Source organism: Neopelma chrysocephalum, unplaced genomic scaffold, assembly GCF_003984885.1.
Source record: "Neopelma chrysocephalum unplaced genomic scaffold, ASM398488v2 Primary Assembly neopelma1_323, whole genome shotgun sequence".
Classification (NCBI taxonomy): Eukaryota; Metazoa; Chordata; class Aves; order Passeriformes; family Pipridae; genus Neopelma; species Neopelma chrysocephalum.
In genome coordinates, this window is record NW_020897986.1 from 87,721 (window position 1) to 105,646 (window position 17,926).

The 17,926-nt window shown below is 37.6% G+C and overlaps 1 protein-coding gene across 6 annotated transcripts in view; it reads left to right on the forward strand.

The window, feature by feature from the left end:
* Positions 1–17,926, forward strand: part of ANO3 (anoctamin 3) — a 133,728-nt gene that overhangs the window by 33,408 nt on the left and 82,394 nt on the right. For 3 of the 6 annotated variants that reach the window (XM_027705282.1, XM_027705283.1, XM_027705279.1), the window contains exons 2-3: positions 13,237–13,437; positions 14,303–14,374. In XM_027705282.1, the coding sequence (XP_027561083.1) occupies positions 13,239–13,437; positions 14,303–14,374 (271 nt within the window). In that variant the 5' untranslated portion in view covers positions 13,237–13,238. Of the gene's footprint in view, positions 1–11,348; positions 11,358–11,474; positions 11,563–12,609; positions 12,630–13,236; positions 13,438–14,302; positions 14,375–17,926 lie in introns of those variants that run through there. The other 3 variants (XM_027705285.1, XM_027705280.1, XM_027705284.1) reach the window with 3 other exon arrangements.

Sequence of the window (17,926 nt, forward strand, 5' to 3'; positions counted from 1 at the left end):
GAAAGAAACCCCAAGGAAATGAGTAAAGGAAAAGAGAGAAAGGAAGAGAGAAAAGAATAGAAGTTTTTGGTCACCACTCAAAGGTCTCCAGCAAACTTGGTGGTTGTTTTTGCTGGTGTCTTGGTCCATCGTGGTGTGGTGGAGGAGAGAAGCGCAAGAAATACAAAATTTGGGTGTTCTCCAGGGTAATGGGTGTGTGTGTGCTCAAAAAAGAACCCTTTTGACACAGCCTGGCTCATAGGAGATGAAGCATCACACACCCAGAGAGTCTCTGCTGGTCTTCTTTAGAAAGGCATCACACACCTGGGGAAGCATCAAACACCTAAAGAGTGTTGTGTTTGGTGTAATGTACTGTGTGTGAACTCTTCCTCAGCTATTACTGGAATTTCTTTCAGATGCCATTACTGGTTGTTTTTTTTTTTGTAGACTGTACACTGTTACTCGGTTCAGAAATGCCAGAACATAAATGGCTTCTGCAGCCTTAATTGCAGATATTGTATAGCACATCCTGTTACATTTAATCAGCTCTCTTGTGATTGACTGCAAAGGAACCTACAGAATCAGAGGAGAGAACATGTGGGCTGTTCAGTGAAAGTCACAGAATTCTTTCTAGCATTAGCTAATAAATTTTTTCCCAATGGTTTTGGAACAGCTCAAGCACTTTTTTTTTTAATTGAAACCAGCAAAAATTAAAAAAAAAAAAGTCTAGGGCACATATCTGCTATAAAAATGGATGGAGTTACTCAAAAACTGATGAAACTTAAAAATGACAATTGTTGGCTGTGTAACTATGGAAGTTTCTGGCATCATTTTTTTTTGTATTGGTGTATTTTATAATTCATCTCTGGTGTTGGAATACTTTTTGAAAAGATACATAACATTGCTGCTATTTCCTGCAAGCTATGAGAGGGACAACTACATAATGATGCAAGGAGGATGAGAAGGTAGATATTAGAAATAATGTTCTTCCTTCTGCAATATTCATTAGCACTGCTTTCACCCAGAGTTGTCGGTGCTTGTAATTAGATTTAGCTGTATCTTAGTAATTTTATAACCAGAGTATGACCACAGGGATGAAATTGGAAGCAGTAAATGTGTGTGCATTTTTTTTTAAACTGCAACAAATACCTGTTATACTCTGGATATTTACACAGTTTTCTTGATGGGCACCTATACTGCAGTATGCCATCTAGAAAATAAAGGTGTGTGTTCTTTCATTACTCTGTGCAAAAAAAAAAAAATTCCTGATTTTTTTGTTCTTATAATAAATAATTTAGCCCTTCTCCCATTTGCTGTCAGAAAAAAAGAGTTGGAGGAAAGAGGAGTTGAAATGCTAGTAAGTAGTTTGTAACTGAGGTAATAGCTATAGGTGAAGTTCAGAATTATTTGTGGAATTAGAAACAGAATTTACAAAAAAAAAAGGATGAAGAAAGAGTTAAAAGGATGAGGGTTCAAATATTTGACAGTAAAAAGGGATTAATTACGCAGTTTTACAGCACAGATTCTGTCAAACCTATGAACTGTGGAATTGGTTATTTGTATTGTCTTTTACCATGTATCTATACTCAGTTATGCTTTTTCAGTAGGATACTACCACACTGGGTTGGATTTTTTTTTCAGTCATGTGGGGGTTTTTGTGTGTGTGTGTGTGCTTGTTTTTTTCATTTTGAACCTGATTGATTTATTTTTTTTATGAGGACTTCCACTTGGAATAGAATGGCTCCCTTGGAGAAGGAAAAAAGGCAGCTAAACCTCTCCAGATTATTTGCTCACTACTCTTTGTAGTACTAATTTTTTTAAAAAAATCTGCCTTATTCTAAACAGCATACTAATGCTATTAGATGCCTTCTTGTGACTATCTCATGTCAATAATTTGATTCTGCTCTTTAGGCCTTGTGTTTACTTTGCACCATTTTTTGCCTCCTCAGTGAGAGACCTACATTCACAAAACGAAGAATGCTTTTTTCACATTAATTACAGCTGTTATGATGCAATACTATCTTACACCATATTATATGTTTCCTTCAGTAAGAGTTTATTTGGATTTCACTGTTTTCAACCGTTGGAACTGTTGTGTTTATACTTGCATTTAAAAATATGGAGTTTATTTTACACTACAATGCTTTACTCTCTGTGTCATGCATACACCTTAACCTGCCTGGCCACAAGCAGCACTATTTGCTCAACTCTGTTACAGAACTCCACTTTCTGCAAAAGGACTGTCCATTCTGCACAATGCACAAAAATCTATCTTTAGCAATGTACAATGCTTTAAACTTCTGCTGTGTTTTCCATCCGTGCAAAATTGTCAATTACTGCCTGGTTTGATCTCTCTCATCTTAATTTTGAAAAAAATGAGAATGTTCACAGAGCTTTTTTCCTGTTTAGCACCGAAAAATATTAAACTTTGTTGTTTTTTTTTTTACTCATTTGTAAGTTTATAATATTTTTATTTTTTCCACCATCTCTTTCATTGCACCAGTCCATCTGTAAAGTATGTACTAATTCTACTTAAAAAAAATTTGTTGTTTTTTTTTTTTTTGAGAATAGTAAGTGTATTCTTCAGTACACTCAGGTATAATTCATAGCAGAATATTATCCCCCCCCCAAATCTCTTCTGGCAGGAATTCAGTTTTTTAATTATTTTCACTGCAGCACTTTTCCCATGGAAATACTACAAGCCTTAGCCAAGTCATTGTCCAGAGTACCTTCTGCCTGCCAGCAGTTCTCCACTGAAGTTTTGCAGGCATCAGTTTTCAGCTGAATATAATCAACCTGCTTGCATGATTCTTTTGAATTGGAATCATAGGACCAAGAGCTCAAAGAGCTGTGTTACAAACCACAGCTAGGTCTGTCTCTGTAAATGAAATCTGGGGATGGGGTAGGGGGAGAGGGATGAGGGTTAAGGGTATTTTTTTCCAGATCTGACTGGAAATGTATAGAGCAATACTGGTTATGACTGAAAAAGCAGTGACCACAATAAGTGACTTTTTTTTTGTAAGCAGGAAAATGCCTAAGCCCTGTTCAGGGCAAGACTTCAAGCAGCACCATGCCTGTGATGTGTGTCTAATTAACCAGCCATTCCTAATTTTGGATCCATTTCTGGAACTGAAATACAAGTTGAAGTAACCTGCAGGTTGCTTGTTTTGTTGTCCAGTTCTCTTACAGAACTAAATTCCAGATAGATTTGCGCACAAGTCTGAGGAATATTGTGTTTTTACTACTCTGCTGGCTGAGCAGCTCTTTTAAACTCTGATTTGCTCTTTAAAATATGTTATACTATTTACCAGAAGCAGATCTCACACAGGTTTTATATATTGTTCTGCTAAGATACATGCAGAAAGCTGAGGAAAACTAGAACTTTATGTTTGTATTCCTATTGACTTTTTAGTTAAGTCTACAAAATAACACAGCTAAGTGTGTCTTTTATCTTAGCTGACCATCTTTATTGTTGCATCAGTTATAATCAGAATGAGGTCACAGGACCCCATTTCCAACTTGTTGACTTCTAACCTGACCAGCCATGACAGAATACACAATGTGAATAAAGACATTTCACAGTTCATCTTTCTCAGAGAGGAGCTGTTTGCTGTCAGACTTTTTGTCTCCTAAGGTGAAAATGGAATGGAGCCACTTGGATATACAAATGGAGGAAGGCCCCAGCATCTTGAGTTTTATGCCTCCTTGGGCTGTTCACTCCAGTTGTTTCCTCTTTTGTTTGGCTAGCAAATAAATATTATAACCTAGATCAAAACCCTTGATGCCTATTTATTTTATGCTTAGTGCATTTAAGCCCTGTCTTGCTCTATTAAAAGGCAATATTGCACTGTCTTCCTTTTCCGTAACCTCATTATGTTGTTGCTAAATCAACTCAATTTTAACAGTGCCAGTCTCCTGAGGCTGCTGTGAGAAAGCATTTTCTGAAGAATTCCAAGAATGAAGCCTGGGGAATAGGCTGCTTTGATGAGGTCATATAGCCTTCCAGAGATTGAATAAGTTTTTGGGTTTGGGGGAGAAAATGGAATGTTTTGTTGGTTTTCTACTATTTTCTGGCAGATATGTTTACAACAGCTTTGGAGATTTTCCAGACTAGTCAACAGCCTTCTGAAGCCTTCTAATTCCCATGTTCAATTAAGGACAGAAATATTTTGCTTTATTTGCATGCAAGTATTACTGATTAGCCAGGCACCAATTTCATTCTGTTAAAATTAGATTTTATTTTATGTAAGGCCAAGTATTCATGGAGATACACTTTATAAAAGGTATTGCATAAAGCTTTAGAATGTAATCCATATTTAAAAGCTATTTAGTTTTCTTAACCGTGCTTTGAAGGGTAAGTAGACCCCCGTGGCAAAAAAAATGCACTCTGCTTGTTTGAACTGCTCCTTACTTCAAAATGGTATTTCTCCCACCTTTGTCAGTAAAGATCAAAAGTTTTGGCTGTTATTTGCTAATAACAATAGACACTTAAAAATGTCTAACATGCATCTCACTAACATGGGTAGTATCAGGAACGTGTATAATTTTGTTTATAAGAGTGATCATGGGATAGTCTCATGTTTTGTACAAAGTGAACAGTATTCTTTAACATTTTAAATTTGGTATGAGTCTTCCCTTACTGAGGTGGTACTAAAAACAACATCTTGTATTTAACTTGATTACAGTTTTTGTAGGGAAAAAAAGGGATTTTTCATTTCCATTTTGATGCTTTAAATTAAAATCTGTTTTCTTAAAAGTAATTTCCCTCTGTGGATGATGAGAAGCTGAAGTCTTAAAGCAGTTTTCAATCAGATAAACAGAAAGAATAGATTTGTGGCCTATACTAGATAGTGAAGAAAATTGGATGAAGTAGGAAAAGGTGAGGATGTGAAAACTGCTATTTTCAAACATTAGTTGAATCATAATGACTCCAAAATAGGTAATGCAGTAGGTGTTGGGTGGGATTACTAACAGTTCTTAATGTCACATTCAATCCATGTCATATAGGGGCCTTAAAGCCTAAGAGCTATTGAGGCCGGGACATATCCCCACTGTAATAGAAGCCTTCATTTTTTTCCTGTGTGCATAAGGTGTAACAGGACTGCTCAGAGATTTCATGAGATAAATGTCTTTATCTCCCCCCTAAATCCCAAAATAGATTTCTAATCATGTTTCCATATGATGGACCTTAAATATCATAGAATCATAGATTGGTTTGGGTTGAAAGGGATCTTAAAGATAAGCTCATTCCAATCCCTCTGTTGTGGGTAGGGACACCTTTCACTAGACCAGGTTGCTCAAACCCATCCAGCCTGGCCTTGGACACTGCCAGGGATGGGGTACCCACGACTTCTCTGGGCAATTTGGGGCTGGGAGACTTATGCTGGATGATGTGTACTGTGAGGCAAAACACCAAAAGGCCAAAAAGTGTATTTAGAGAAGAAACAAAAGGTGGATACCAGAATTTCTGTGTGCGCTGGACATTTTGTCCTGAAGGATACTGGGAGAGACAATATTTAAAGCTTTACTGAAATCCAAAGAGATTTCATCAGCTGGCTTCCCTTGATCAATTAGGTGGATTACTTAGTCGTGAAAGGAAATCAGTGTGCCAAGCAGGACTTTTCTCTCACGAGAAGCTGTGCTGGCTCTGACTGATGACTGCATTGTCCTTTGGGTTTTTTCATTACCTCCCTGAATAATCTCCATAATTTTACGAGTCACTGAAGTGAGATTGGCAGCCCTGTAGTTTCCAGGGTGACCCTTCTTGCCCTTCTTGAAAACTGAGACAACATTTCAGTCAACTGGGACCTCTCCAGATGCCCAAGACCTTTCAGAAATCATTGAGAGAGGCCTCAAAATGACATCAGCCATCTCTGAATATTCTCAGATGAATCCCATCAGTCCCCTTACATGTATAGGGATACATCTGGAGCAGCAGATCCCACACAAGTTCAGGGTCAACTGGGAGGTGATCATTCTCATAGTCATGGTCCTCCAGCTTAGGACACTGGGACTCCCTTAGTCTGTCACCAGTATTGAAGACAGAGGCAAAGAAAGACTAAACATCTCTGTCCTGCTGTGTCAGTGAAAACATGTTTATATTTTCTAATTTTATTTCTCTCATCCTATCAGTTAATTATGTAATTTCTGTCAAGGTAAGAGTTTTTAAAGGAATAGACTTGACTTTAATTTTACAGCTGATTATTACAGGACATATCCTGATAGACACCATATGAGAGCAAGGCCAACTTCATGCTGTATTTAGAAGGAGAGGTTTGAGCAGCTTCCAAGTGATTCTTTAATTCTGGCAGTTGAATTTCCTGCTGCTTCTACAAGGAAATAGGTCTTAATTTCACTGGCCTGAGTGTGAGAGGTAAATTTTGGGAATAATGTCATTTCTCATTCTCCATAAAAGCGCTGTAGTGGGTGTGCCTGGGGGTTTTCCAGTTTGTTTGTTGTTTACTCTGCATTTGGTACAGTTGTGACAAAAATAAGACCACAACTGTTGGAAAAAAGTTGACAATCCAAGTTGCAGAACCAGAGAATTCTGCTTGCAAACATATTTAAATGAAAGGAATGTCTTCAGCGTTCTTTAAATCCTTAGGGTTTTTTGCACTACGGGTTTGTTTCCCCTGGCGCAACTGGAAATGCCTGGGTGAAGATGATGTCTCTTGAGAGTAAATAGAGTTCCAGATTAATGGGGATATCAAATGCCACTCAAACACAGGTATAAAACTTAAAAATAGGAAAACAGTTACTCATGAGTTTTCTTTTGCAGTCGAGTTCTCTAGGGATCACTTTTAACCCTAGCTGGTATTTTTAACAGTGACCTGAAAGCAGAAGTGAAATCATCACTGCACTAGAGTGCAGAGGTCCTGAGTACTGAATATCCTGCTGAATTGAGTGCTGGCCAACAACAAGCGTTTCAGCACAGAAGTTGGAACTTTTCCTGGGAAGCAGTGTCTCAGGGATTTATTTTCTGCAAAGGGCAGCTGTTTATAAATTAAATAATTGTCCATGAAAGGCTTATAGCCAAAATGGCTAATGGGGATTCTAATCTTTTGTTTTGTGCCTGCTAGAGTGCTCGTGGAATGTTGAGTGCTGCTCTGTTATCAAGTCAGAGAAAAAAAAGCTGAAATATTGATGGGGTTCCATTAAGCCTTCCTTATAGTGCTATGTTGAAGTCCTTTCTAAATAGCTCATCAGAAAAATAAATTTAAAAAAAAAGATAAAGAGGTGATCTGGTATAAAAATCTATGGACTATTTAAGTACAGTAGTAGCTTTCTCTTGATCTGATGGATAAGGTACTATAAAATAAGAATTAGAAACTGAAGCTTGCACAAAATGTTACATACTGTTTACAAGACCTATGGGGAAAAATTCACCACGTCTGAAAACTGTTATACCAGGTTGTGACGTTTAAATCACTAATTGAATTAACCACATATTTTTTTAAGTCTTGTCATATGTGTGTGTGTGTCTCTGTGTGTCTGTGTTTTCTTGGAGAACTTTCAGATAATCCCATCGGTTCCTCAGCTATAATTCTGGATTGAAGGTTGTTTCTCACATATCTGTCTTGAGAGGGAAAAAAAAGCACAAGTGTAGGCATTTACAATTAACTTAATTGTACATGTTCTTCTTTTCACAATTCTTAAAACTGCAAAAGGTTGAAGTGAAATGATGTTATTTAATAGAAGCAATCTTTAAAGGCATGATTGATTTATAAAGGTGAGGCTTAATGTTATAATCAATGTTATTTGTCTAGTGGGATGATACTGAAAAATACCATCACGATGACTTAACTATCATTCAGGATGTAATTATTGGCCAGCCTAGGAGTTGTACTCATGCAAGTGGCTGAGCTAAAACTTTTAATAGGAATAATATTGAACTTGATGATCTGTGGTTGCATTTAATGGTTTTAAAGGTCTCTTCCAGCTGAATTGATTGTATGATTCTGTGTTGACCTGGATACTTCATAATGTAAAAGGCAGTTAAAGTGATCTGAAAAATACACTTAGAAAATTTGAAATCAGAAGCTTTTGTGATACACTGATAGTGTTGAAGAGAAAGAGGGTTCATCTTTGTAGGCTGTATTCAGCCATGTTTAGTGAGTGTCTCGTGTTTTCTTTTTCTTTTCAAGAAAAGGATTGATTAATTTTTTCCGGCTATAATCAGACTTTTTAAGAGTGTTAATATAATAACTATACTTGATGCTGTGGTGGGTTTTTTTTCTCAGTAGGAATATAAAATGAAGATTGAGGTTATCCATTTTGATTCTATGTTTTATATAAAAAAGGAAAGTATGGATGACTTACTCAAATACAGGTCTAATATGTGAAACTGAATACCCTTTCTATGTGTTGAGGTCTTACAAATAGATAAGAAAACTTCTGCTGTTACTGAAATAAGTTATTATTCGTTATGAAGTATCTCTCAGTTAAGGTTTTTCAGAATTTAATAGAGTAATTATCCTACATTAAGGATTTTTTTGTGTAATGTAGATGCCAATCAGAGTGAGCTTATTCTTTAACAGTAAGTATTTGTTACATCCACTGAGTATTGAAAACTAAATGGTCTTCCAAACTGAGCTTTCACACTTACACTGTGAAAATGTTTTCACATTTAACCTAAATGTCATGGAAAATGTTGCAAGCTTTTCTTCATAATTTATGTGATTAAAGATTCTGATTGTGATGATGCCATTGACAGAAACATTTGAGATTTATCAGGTTCTCTATTCAATGTGTTTTATGAATGACATTTTATTTTAGATAGTGATGTATAATATGTGAAGGCAAAGGCTTTACACAAGTTTTTTTACAATTTAGAAGGTATTTTTTTCAGTCACAGTTGTGATGACATGAGTGTAGAAACCCAGAATAAAGGGAGCTAGTGTGTATGTCTCAAATACCAATAGACAAATGGTCATGGAGCCCACCAGGGATTGTTGGTAAGAACAAACTGTGAGAAAGAACAGGATGTAGCTGGTGAAAGGGGCCATACAGAGTTAGGATATTTCTGGCACAAATGTCCTTGTTCTAGGCCCTGGAGATAAGCACAACACAGTACAGTAAAAATGCAGGGAGGAGGTTGACTAAAGGTTGACTCAGTAGGGGAGGATTAAGACCAGCAAAGACCCCTGAAGCCCTCAGACCCCTTTCCAAAAAGGTCAAGAAGAATGAACTGTGCATTATAACTAATTTCCATAGAAAGCGAGAAACTTAGCTCCAGGGTGCAGAAAACTTGTCTTTAAAAAGGTACCTCCACAAAGTCTAGGCAGTGCCCCCAGGACCCTGGACACCCCTGCACTTGGATCAATGCTGGAGCCAGGACTGGTGATCCATCTATTGATTTATGTAGTAGCTACTCCTTTTTTATGCCAATGTTTATTCTTGATGAAATGGGGAATAGTCACTGGGCTGTTCTTTTTGAGATTAGCACTGGTCCAGCCTGGCTTCCAGCATTGGGTTAGCATGCATATGGACTAGCTGTCAAACTTTCTTCACCTAAAGCTGGGAGCAAAAAGGCAATTTTTTTTTCCTCACTAGTACTGAAATGATCCACTCTATCTGTATTTCACAGAATGAGGCACAGCAGATTTTTTCCTTTATGTTTCTCATGGCCAAAATCTGGAGACCTCCGAGAGCTGGCTTCATTTAGAGTCTTTCTAGATTGGCATAATGTTGAGCATGGTTTAAATTGTGCCTCCCCATTTAACAATCAGAAAAACTCTTCATATCCTAGCTCCATCTTTCCTGCCTGCTCTATCAGGAAGCTATGAGATGTAGTACAGCTGTCTGTTCTGGCTTTGAGCCATGTAGGGTTTTGCCTCAATAACAGGAATCCCCAGCACCCCCTTGGAAGGAGACTTCCCAAGGCAGAAGTGCTAAAATAAAAAAGGCAGGATCTGATTAAACCATAAACTTTAATGACGTTTTTCGCCAATATAAGAGATTTCTATATTCATGCTATAATCATTTCCATGCTCATGCTAACTGCCAGAGGAATATTTTGCAGGGAAAGAACCAATAAATACAGTTCTAAAAACAAGTATATACTTTTTTTATTTTCTTCCTTTTTTTTTTTTTTTTTTTGCTAAGTGTATACGTGTCTATTATTGCACATCCAAATATTCCTGAGCAAGGAAGCAAAGTTCTAGTTGGAAACATACATTCTAGAAAATACCCCTGTGGCGAAGTGAGGAAGGAATAAAAATAATTTCGGTAAATCAGTTTAGTGACCCAGTTGATGATGTCAGCCACAAGCTGTGTGTCAGCCACAAGTGTGCCAGAGCTGGGTAAGCACTGGCGTGCAACAGCAAATGCCACCAAAACTTGCATATCATAAAACAGTACTCTGACACAGTAGCAGAGAATGAACTAACTTGTTAAATTTTAATCATGAAGGTCATACCACCACCGTAACAGCGAATCTGCTCTGAGGTTACTGTGCTGTGACTCACCTTCTTCAGGCAGAAGCACCGTGGTATTAAGGAATCCATTTGAAATGACACAGGGGAATACACAGAGAGAGCAAAAGGGAATAATTTTCTCTTAAATTGAGACAGTGCCTCATTGAAAAAATTATATTCTTTTTTCTACATATGTCACTTAAATTGTGGTTAAAATTGAATGACCATGTGTTATTTGCATTACTGTAAATTTCTTAGGTAATAGTGATTCGTCTTGCTATGCACAGTGACTCCAGGATAGATGCCAGAAACATTCCTTTTTGGCAACATGAAGTAATTATGCAGTAGGGCCCATAGTTACTGACAGCCTATCATTGCTTAAGAGATTGGTCATTAAAGCCATACAGAACAATTATGAAGTATATCTCTTTATGTATTAATCTATATTACCCATTGCTGTGCCTTAACTACTGTAGATTTTTGTCTGATAAACGCGTCCTTTTAGGAAGAACTACAAAGGAGACTTCCTAGAAACCTTTGGAGTAGCACAACAGACATATTATGTGGCTTTGCTCTGCTCTGAGCACAGCATTGTCAGTGCTCCAGCCAATTGCCACTGCATGCTCTGCTGGCACATAGCACCCATTTCACTAAGAAGCAGAGTCCTTTCTGCTCGTACCTTTTTAAAAACCTGTGGCAACAGATGCTTACCTCTGTCTACCTTAATGTCCTACTAAATACTTAGTCTGTCTGACCAAGAACAGTGTGCTGTGCTGCAGAGGAACTGTCCTCGGTCTACTAATCGAGTTCTTGGTGAGAGAAACACTTAGAACAAAGCACGTTCTGCGAGCTTGGGGGAAGTTTTTAAGTGATCTTAGCTATTACAGTTAAATGCGGGGGCTTTCCTGCTAATCAGAGGAACTTCTTTGTAGACTCTGATGCTGAAGAATACTTTTAGTGCAGGTAGGTCGGTGTGCAGCTGCAGATTGAGCTCCGGGTGGCAGGAGCTCGGCCGTGAACTGCTGACAGAGCGCACGAGGACCTGCGGTTTCCTTTGTTCAGGGGACACCCAGCTCCATCTGTTATTCTGTTGTTGCAACGCGATTAAATTATTTGAAGGATCCGGACGTCTGAGACTCTGCTGTGGGAAGCCTGGTGTGTGGAGCTGGTAGGGAAACCTTGTCTGGCTGTGTGAGTGTGGCGTGTGTGGGAATTTGAGCGGGGCACCCCTCAGCTCACTGGAGCTGCCTCGGCCCCAGCTCAGGCGGTGTGAGTGTGGCTGCCACAATGACGCTCTTCAACACTTGTGTTGAGTTTAGATAAGGAGCGAGACTTGCAGAGTGCCACACCTCCTTCGAGTGGCACAGATTTTCGTGGGGAAAATTCCTTGGAAGGTCGTGGCATTCCAAGCAGGAGAAATGTTCAGGTTACTCCTTCTAGTGCGGTCAAGAGAGGTAAAATATATCATTAAGAGACTAAGATTTATAAGAACATGTGTAGTGTAAATTGTACTGTCAAGCAGAGAAATAGTGCAGTAAAACAGACTATCTGCGTTACTCTTCTGAGGATCTTTGTGTACAGCAACCACAAAAGATCTCCTGATCCTGTACAGACAGGAAACTTTAGCACACTTCCTAGCAAACCCCATGTAGTTAATTTTCCTTGGCATTGAAACCAGTAGATACGTTTGTGTTTGTTTTGGTTTTTTTTTCTCTGCCTTTAATTTTTGGTAGAGGTGAATATCAGTGTATTTCTAATCCTAATCTGTGTGTATATCCTTGTTCATCAAGATATCCCAGACATTTTGCAGACTGTATTTTTTCTTCTCTGGTGTCTTTCCATAGAGTTCCCTTTGACAGGAAAGGCAGCAGTCTCTCAGAGGTCACAGTGCATTAATTCTTGCTGGAGTAACCTGAGGCATTTGAACAAGGGAGTAGCAAAGATTTCTGATGTTAACTCCGGAACGTATTCACTGGATCTGCCTGGGAGGGAGTTAGTTTTCTTTGTAGCAGCCTGTATGGTTCTGTGTTTTGGATCTGTGACTAAAACAGTGTTGCTAACACCCCAGAGTTTTTGGCTGTTGCTGAGTGGTGCTTGTGCAGCATCATGGCCCTCTCTGTCTCTGCATTGAGCAGAGGGGACACACACAGCTGGGACAGCTGGCCCCAGCAGACCAGGGGGATGTCCCGTGCCACAGAGAATAACACTCAGCAAGAAAATCAGAGCAGTGAGGAGGTAGTTGTTGCCCAGAGGGCATTGCTCTACTTGTGGGAGGTAGAGAGTGTGGCTGCATCATGGTTTGGTTTGGGTTTTCCTTTTTTCCTGTACTTACTTTACCTCAGCCAGTGAATTTTTCTCACTCTTGCTTCTCCCATTCCCTTAGGAAAGCAACTTAATTTCTTCGTATCTCAGAAACACCTCTTAAGAGTTGGGCTTTTTCCAAATTGTTGTGCCAGCTGTTTTGTTCCAGCTGACTTTGGAATGTTGGGGTTTTTTGCCACATTTGTTAGTGCTTCTGCAATGTGTTTTCACAAAGGTTACCCAATAGGTAAAAGTATTAAAAGCATTGATATGTTTCCATAATGGTGAAGGGAAAATTTTTGTAGCTTTGAAAGGAAAGTGTAAATATTTTACAGAATGGCATACCATTGGCATCTGTATTTTAGTTTGGTTTTTTTGGTTTGTTGGTTTTTTTTAACTATCTTCAAACCTTATAGCGTGCCAAACATTTTTGTTTAGTGGGAGGATTACTTATTAAGTGGTTTCATAATTAGCTATCTTTCCTTGTCATGGCTTACTATGGTAGAGCTTAGTATTTTATTTTTCTTCTGGCTTTTCTCAGGTATGAATACAAGCAAGAGTGAAACAGTGAAAGAGCATCCATTGAAACCTTCTAGAAGATCTATGCCATGCCTCGTCCAGAGCCAAACACATCCTCAGAGCCTGAGCAAGCATTCTTCATTCCTGCAGCCAAATCGTGTACAGCCACAGCCTCTCAGTGCAGGGACATCAACAGCTACAGTGGATGTCGTGTCAGAACGAGGTAGGAGGTTTTTCTCTTTCAGGAGCTTGTTCCATTACTGATAAGCTTTGGTTTGTTTAGATATCTACAGTTTATTGAAGAAATGTTTTTGCACAAAACATCTACACCTATCGTAGTACCGAGTTCTTGAGTGAATCCTTATAATGTCTGAAGTGAGACTTAAACATATATTTGTTCTGTTTTTCTCAATTATAATATTATTTCCTTCTCGCTGAAAACAAGACAAAAAAGTGCTCAGGTGTGCTGGGAAAGAGCATGAAGGTTTCTGTAGTCTGTCCTAGGAGAGAGAGAAAAAATAAATTCTAGGCTTTTGGCAAAAAATGTCTTTAAGTATGAACACGTAGGAGCAGATGCATTCATTGATGAATAGCAGAACCAGGGAAGAGTGGTATGGAGAAAATGAGAGCAAAGGGAGAAAATCCCTCTGAATTTTAGCTTGTGCTGGAATAAGGAACTACTTTTATTTTAGGATTTATGATTTAATAGATAAACATGCCTTATCAGAGAAACTAGTCCAGTTGGAGATCTCAATCACTGTGTGTTGCCTGTTGCCAACTGTTGCCATCTACTCTTGCCCGGCTGTGTGTGAACCTTTATCTAACTTTTGCTACTAGATTTTGATAAATCTTTCCTTAATGTTGGTAGACATTAGACACTAATTATTACTCGAGAAATTTATTTTACCGAGACGAACTTCTCTCAGGAATAGAGTGGGATTCTTCATTAAAGTGATCTTGTTATTTTTTCTACCGATGGAAAGTGCTCTTCAAAATTTCAGTGTAAACTTTTAAAACAGCTTTAAAAAGTATATCTTTTACTTACAAAATCATTGCGAATGCTGATATGGATATTGCCTTTATTGCAGCTAAAGTGGTGGAGACTTTGGAAAACAACTTGCTTAAGTTGTCTAATACAGAATACAGTGATCCATTTTTAGGTAAGTTTTTGTCTGAGCTGAAATAATGAAAATTAATGATTATTCAATTACACTTGCAGTATTTAAGTGTAGAAAGGCCATATGTACCCTGAACTGCCAGTTTTTTCGAAAGAGAAGATTAAATGTGACTGTGTAATGTCATGAATTTCCCGATATTGTCTCACCTTTCAGACTAACAGTAAATAGGGACTAAAGACAGAGAAGTGTCATACATTCAGTGTATCCTTTCCCATAACAATCCGTCATAATACAATCGTAATACAATCACCTGTATTTGAAATTCCTTTGAAGTTGTTATTATTCACTTAATATTCCTGTATAGTCATGTTATTCAGTATTGTTGTGTCTGTAGTTCTGTTGTTGTTACTGGTTTTGGTATTCTTATATATTTGCTTTAGATATATACTTATAAAAAGGGTTCCAGTCTGGGGGAAAAAAAAGAACTAATGCAGAAAACTAGCCACATTTGATATCTGTACCTGAATTACTGTCATTCTGATACTGTAATTAAGTCAAAGAAAGTAGGAAAGAAATTATTCTTAGAATAATCCCATTCTTGCAACTGCAAATTGAATCTATAAATGCACACATGAGTAGTAATTTGCATGCTCCAAAATCAAGTAATTTTGAAATTTTCTGGCCATCTGCTTTACCCATACAGACACACAGATATTGCTGCACCTTGCACAACTGCTATGAAAGATATTTTTGCTCACAGATGATGAAACATCCAACTAGAAATCATATCTTCATGCAGAATGAAAGAGATCTGCTTTCAAAGAGCTATTTTTGCTCACCTCTCACACGTTTTAGCATTGATTTTTCTTCATAGCCCAAGTTATATGATAGATAAGAGGCTTCTCAAGGTCTCCTAAAGAGGTATCTACTGGAAATAGCGAAATTGATACTTCCTCCAAACCAAATGTTCCAAAATCATGGCACAGACCAAAAGTTTGACATGAAGAGTATGTAAGAAAATTGTGTGTCTCAGTAAGTTCCAGTGGAAGCTACTTCACTCTCCAAGTGTAATTGGTCTCATTGGGTGACCAAGCATGGACACTAGAAGATTTTACTGTTAAAATTTCCTTCAATTTTTTTTTATATCCTGCTCTATTTTTTACTAGTTGCTTACACATGCTGATATTATTGCATTTTTATATATGGCAGCAATAATTCTTTCTCACAGTGAGTGATGCACTGTTTTTCATTCACATTACTTAGTTTTAGCCTGAAAAGATACATGGAGGGCTCAGCAATTGAGGAAAAGATAGATTGCTTCTTATCAGCTCAAAATTGTATTAAATTTTGGCATGGTTGTTTTGTCTCTTCTGACTACAGCTATGATCTTTGAAGAGAAAAAAAAATGTTTAAATAGTAGCCCTTTGCTACCTTGACTCATTAATTTGTCCGTGTTAATTGAGTCAATCCCAAATTAGATAACTGAAATCTGTGAAGTTATTCTGTATTTACAGAAATGTAACTGATTAGGCTGTTCAGTTACAAGTAAGAAAGGAAACAGTATTTATAAATTAATCCCTGAAGTCCGTCCTAAGGATTGCCTTATATAAAAATCAGCATTATGTGTTAGGTTCGTGAAGAGAAATCAGGGTCAGTTAGAGGTGCATTTAACAAAATGGCCTGTGTGCCTTCAAAATACAGTTTGTTGGTGCTTGAGGATCTTATTTATGTGGGTAAAAAATTGTCTCCAAGTCTAAAATTTTAAATTTTATCCTCCTTGGGGGAGGTGGGGAGGGGATTGAAAAAAAACCAAAACAAAACGAAACAGAAAAAGGAATATTAGTGCCTGAACTTTGATCACCAAATAGGTGAAAACAATGCTTTGGTTTGTACTCTGGCACTTGGATGGGGTTTGCAAAATAGGCTGATTAATGGGTGTCATCATCTTCGTGAACCTTTTCAAACTACTCTCCTGAGAACATCTTAAAAAGCTGAATTAAGTGAATGTGGTGAATTTTTAATTAGGCAACATTGTGGAACTGTGCATAAAATAGGCCAAATGGCTTTATCCTCTTCCAGAATTGTGTTCACAGACAAACTTGTGTGAAGGGGATTAACAGGCATCAGGTAAAAGACTTCAGTGGAAAGGTTCTCTTTTATTTCAGTTGGCTGTACATGAGGCCATGAGTCTGTTGGACTTGTTTAGTTAATGGCATTGATGGATTTATAAGTAAGAAGATAATGTATTGTACCTTTGTTGCTAACACAGACAAACAGGATCAAAGACATTATGGATTTATGTTATTTTTTGCCTGTCAGTTTTAGGTGGTAAATAGTGTTTTTAGTTTGAGGAATTGGTAAATTCAGTCGAAGTGATGGGCATTGAGCTTCTGTGACATAAAACGTGAACTTTGAGGTTTCAGACACACTGAAATGCTCCGTGCCTATCCAAAGCTTTGGAGAAATTCCCACCCAGTGAAGGTTATAATCAGAGCTTTTGGATATTACCTAGGTGGAAATCCTATTGCTTGGATCTGGACATGAAGTAAAATGTTACACCTTGTATTTCTCAAAGCATGGTTGTAGAATTTGGTGTTCAGTCCAGAGCAAAATCATGTTATTACTTCTACATCCTTCAGGAAGCACTTCCTTTTCCTGTATGTTTGCATTATAGAAGAATATAAAGTTCTGGTTTAACTGTCCATTGTCAGTTGAGGTAATTTGAATTCACAAAAAATAAAACTAAGATCAGAGTTCCCAGTTAAGAGTGGTAATCCCTCCAGCTCTATTGCCTCTTCTTTTAAGATTTTTACTCATTAAATGAGCAAAAGCTTCCTGTGTTTTGACTGTTCAGAGAATTACTTTTTACCCAAGAACTTCTCCAAGGGACCAGTTTGCCCACTCTCAGTGTGGCATTTTAGGTAGCAAAAGCAGTATACCTGTGATCCAAGACTTACTTAGATTACTCTCTCATGCTGGTGCAATAGTCACAAATAGCTAAGAGGCATAAATTTAGCAAAATGGGAAAAAACTATTTAATACTTTTGTATTTGAGTGTCAGGATCTTACCTCTTGGTAAATAAAAGAAAAAATTAAAATACTTGTGCTGTATTTGTAGATACATGTAAATTTGTTTAACACAGGAATGTGGATATTATGCTGAACTCATTGCTGTAACAATATAATTCCAGTGTCATCCATTTTTTAATACATTTGAAGGTCACACCAGTGATACTCAGATGTTTGACTCTCAACCCTCAAAGGGAGTTGAACGTTATACTTTTTTTTTCAAAGTCTTCTGTCTGTGGATACTTGCTAAAAAATGTAGTGTATATTTATATTTCATTTTTTTTCTGTGCTTTGTTTCTCTTCTGAAGGACATGCTCAGTAATCACTTTGATTGTGCCAGCTGGATTTAAATGACATGGCTTTAACTTCAGTTACTGAATTTCTGGCTTTACTGCAGACACCAACAATAGCTTGTGGATCTACTTGGAGCTGGAAAAAATAAGTGGCTCGTTCCTAATAGCTACATACTACTAAATACAGAGAGTCATACTAATTAAAAATTATTGTCCACTAGAACTTTTTATT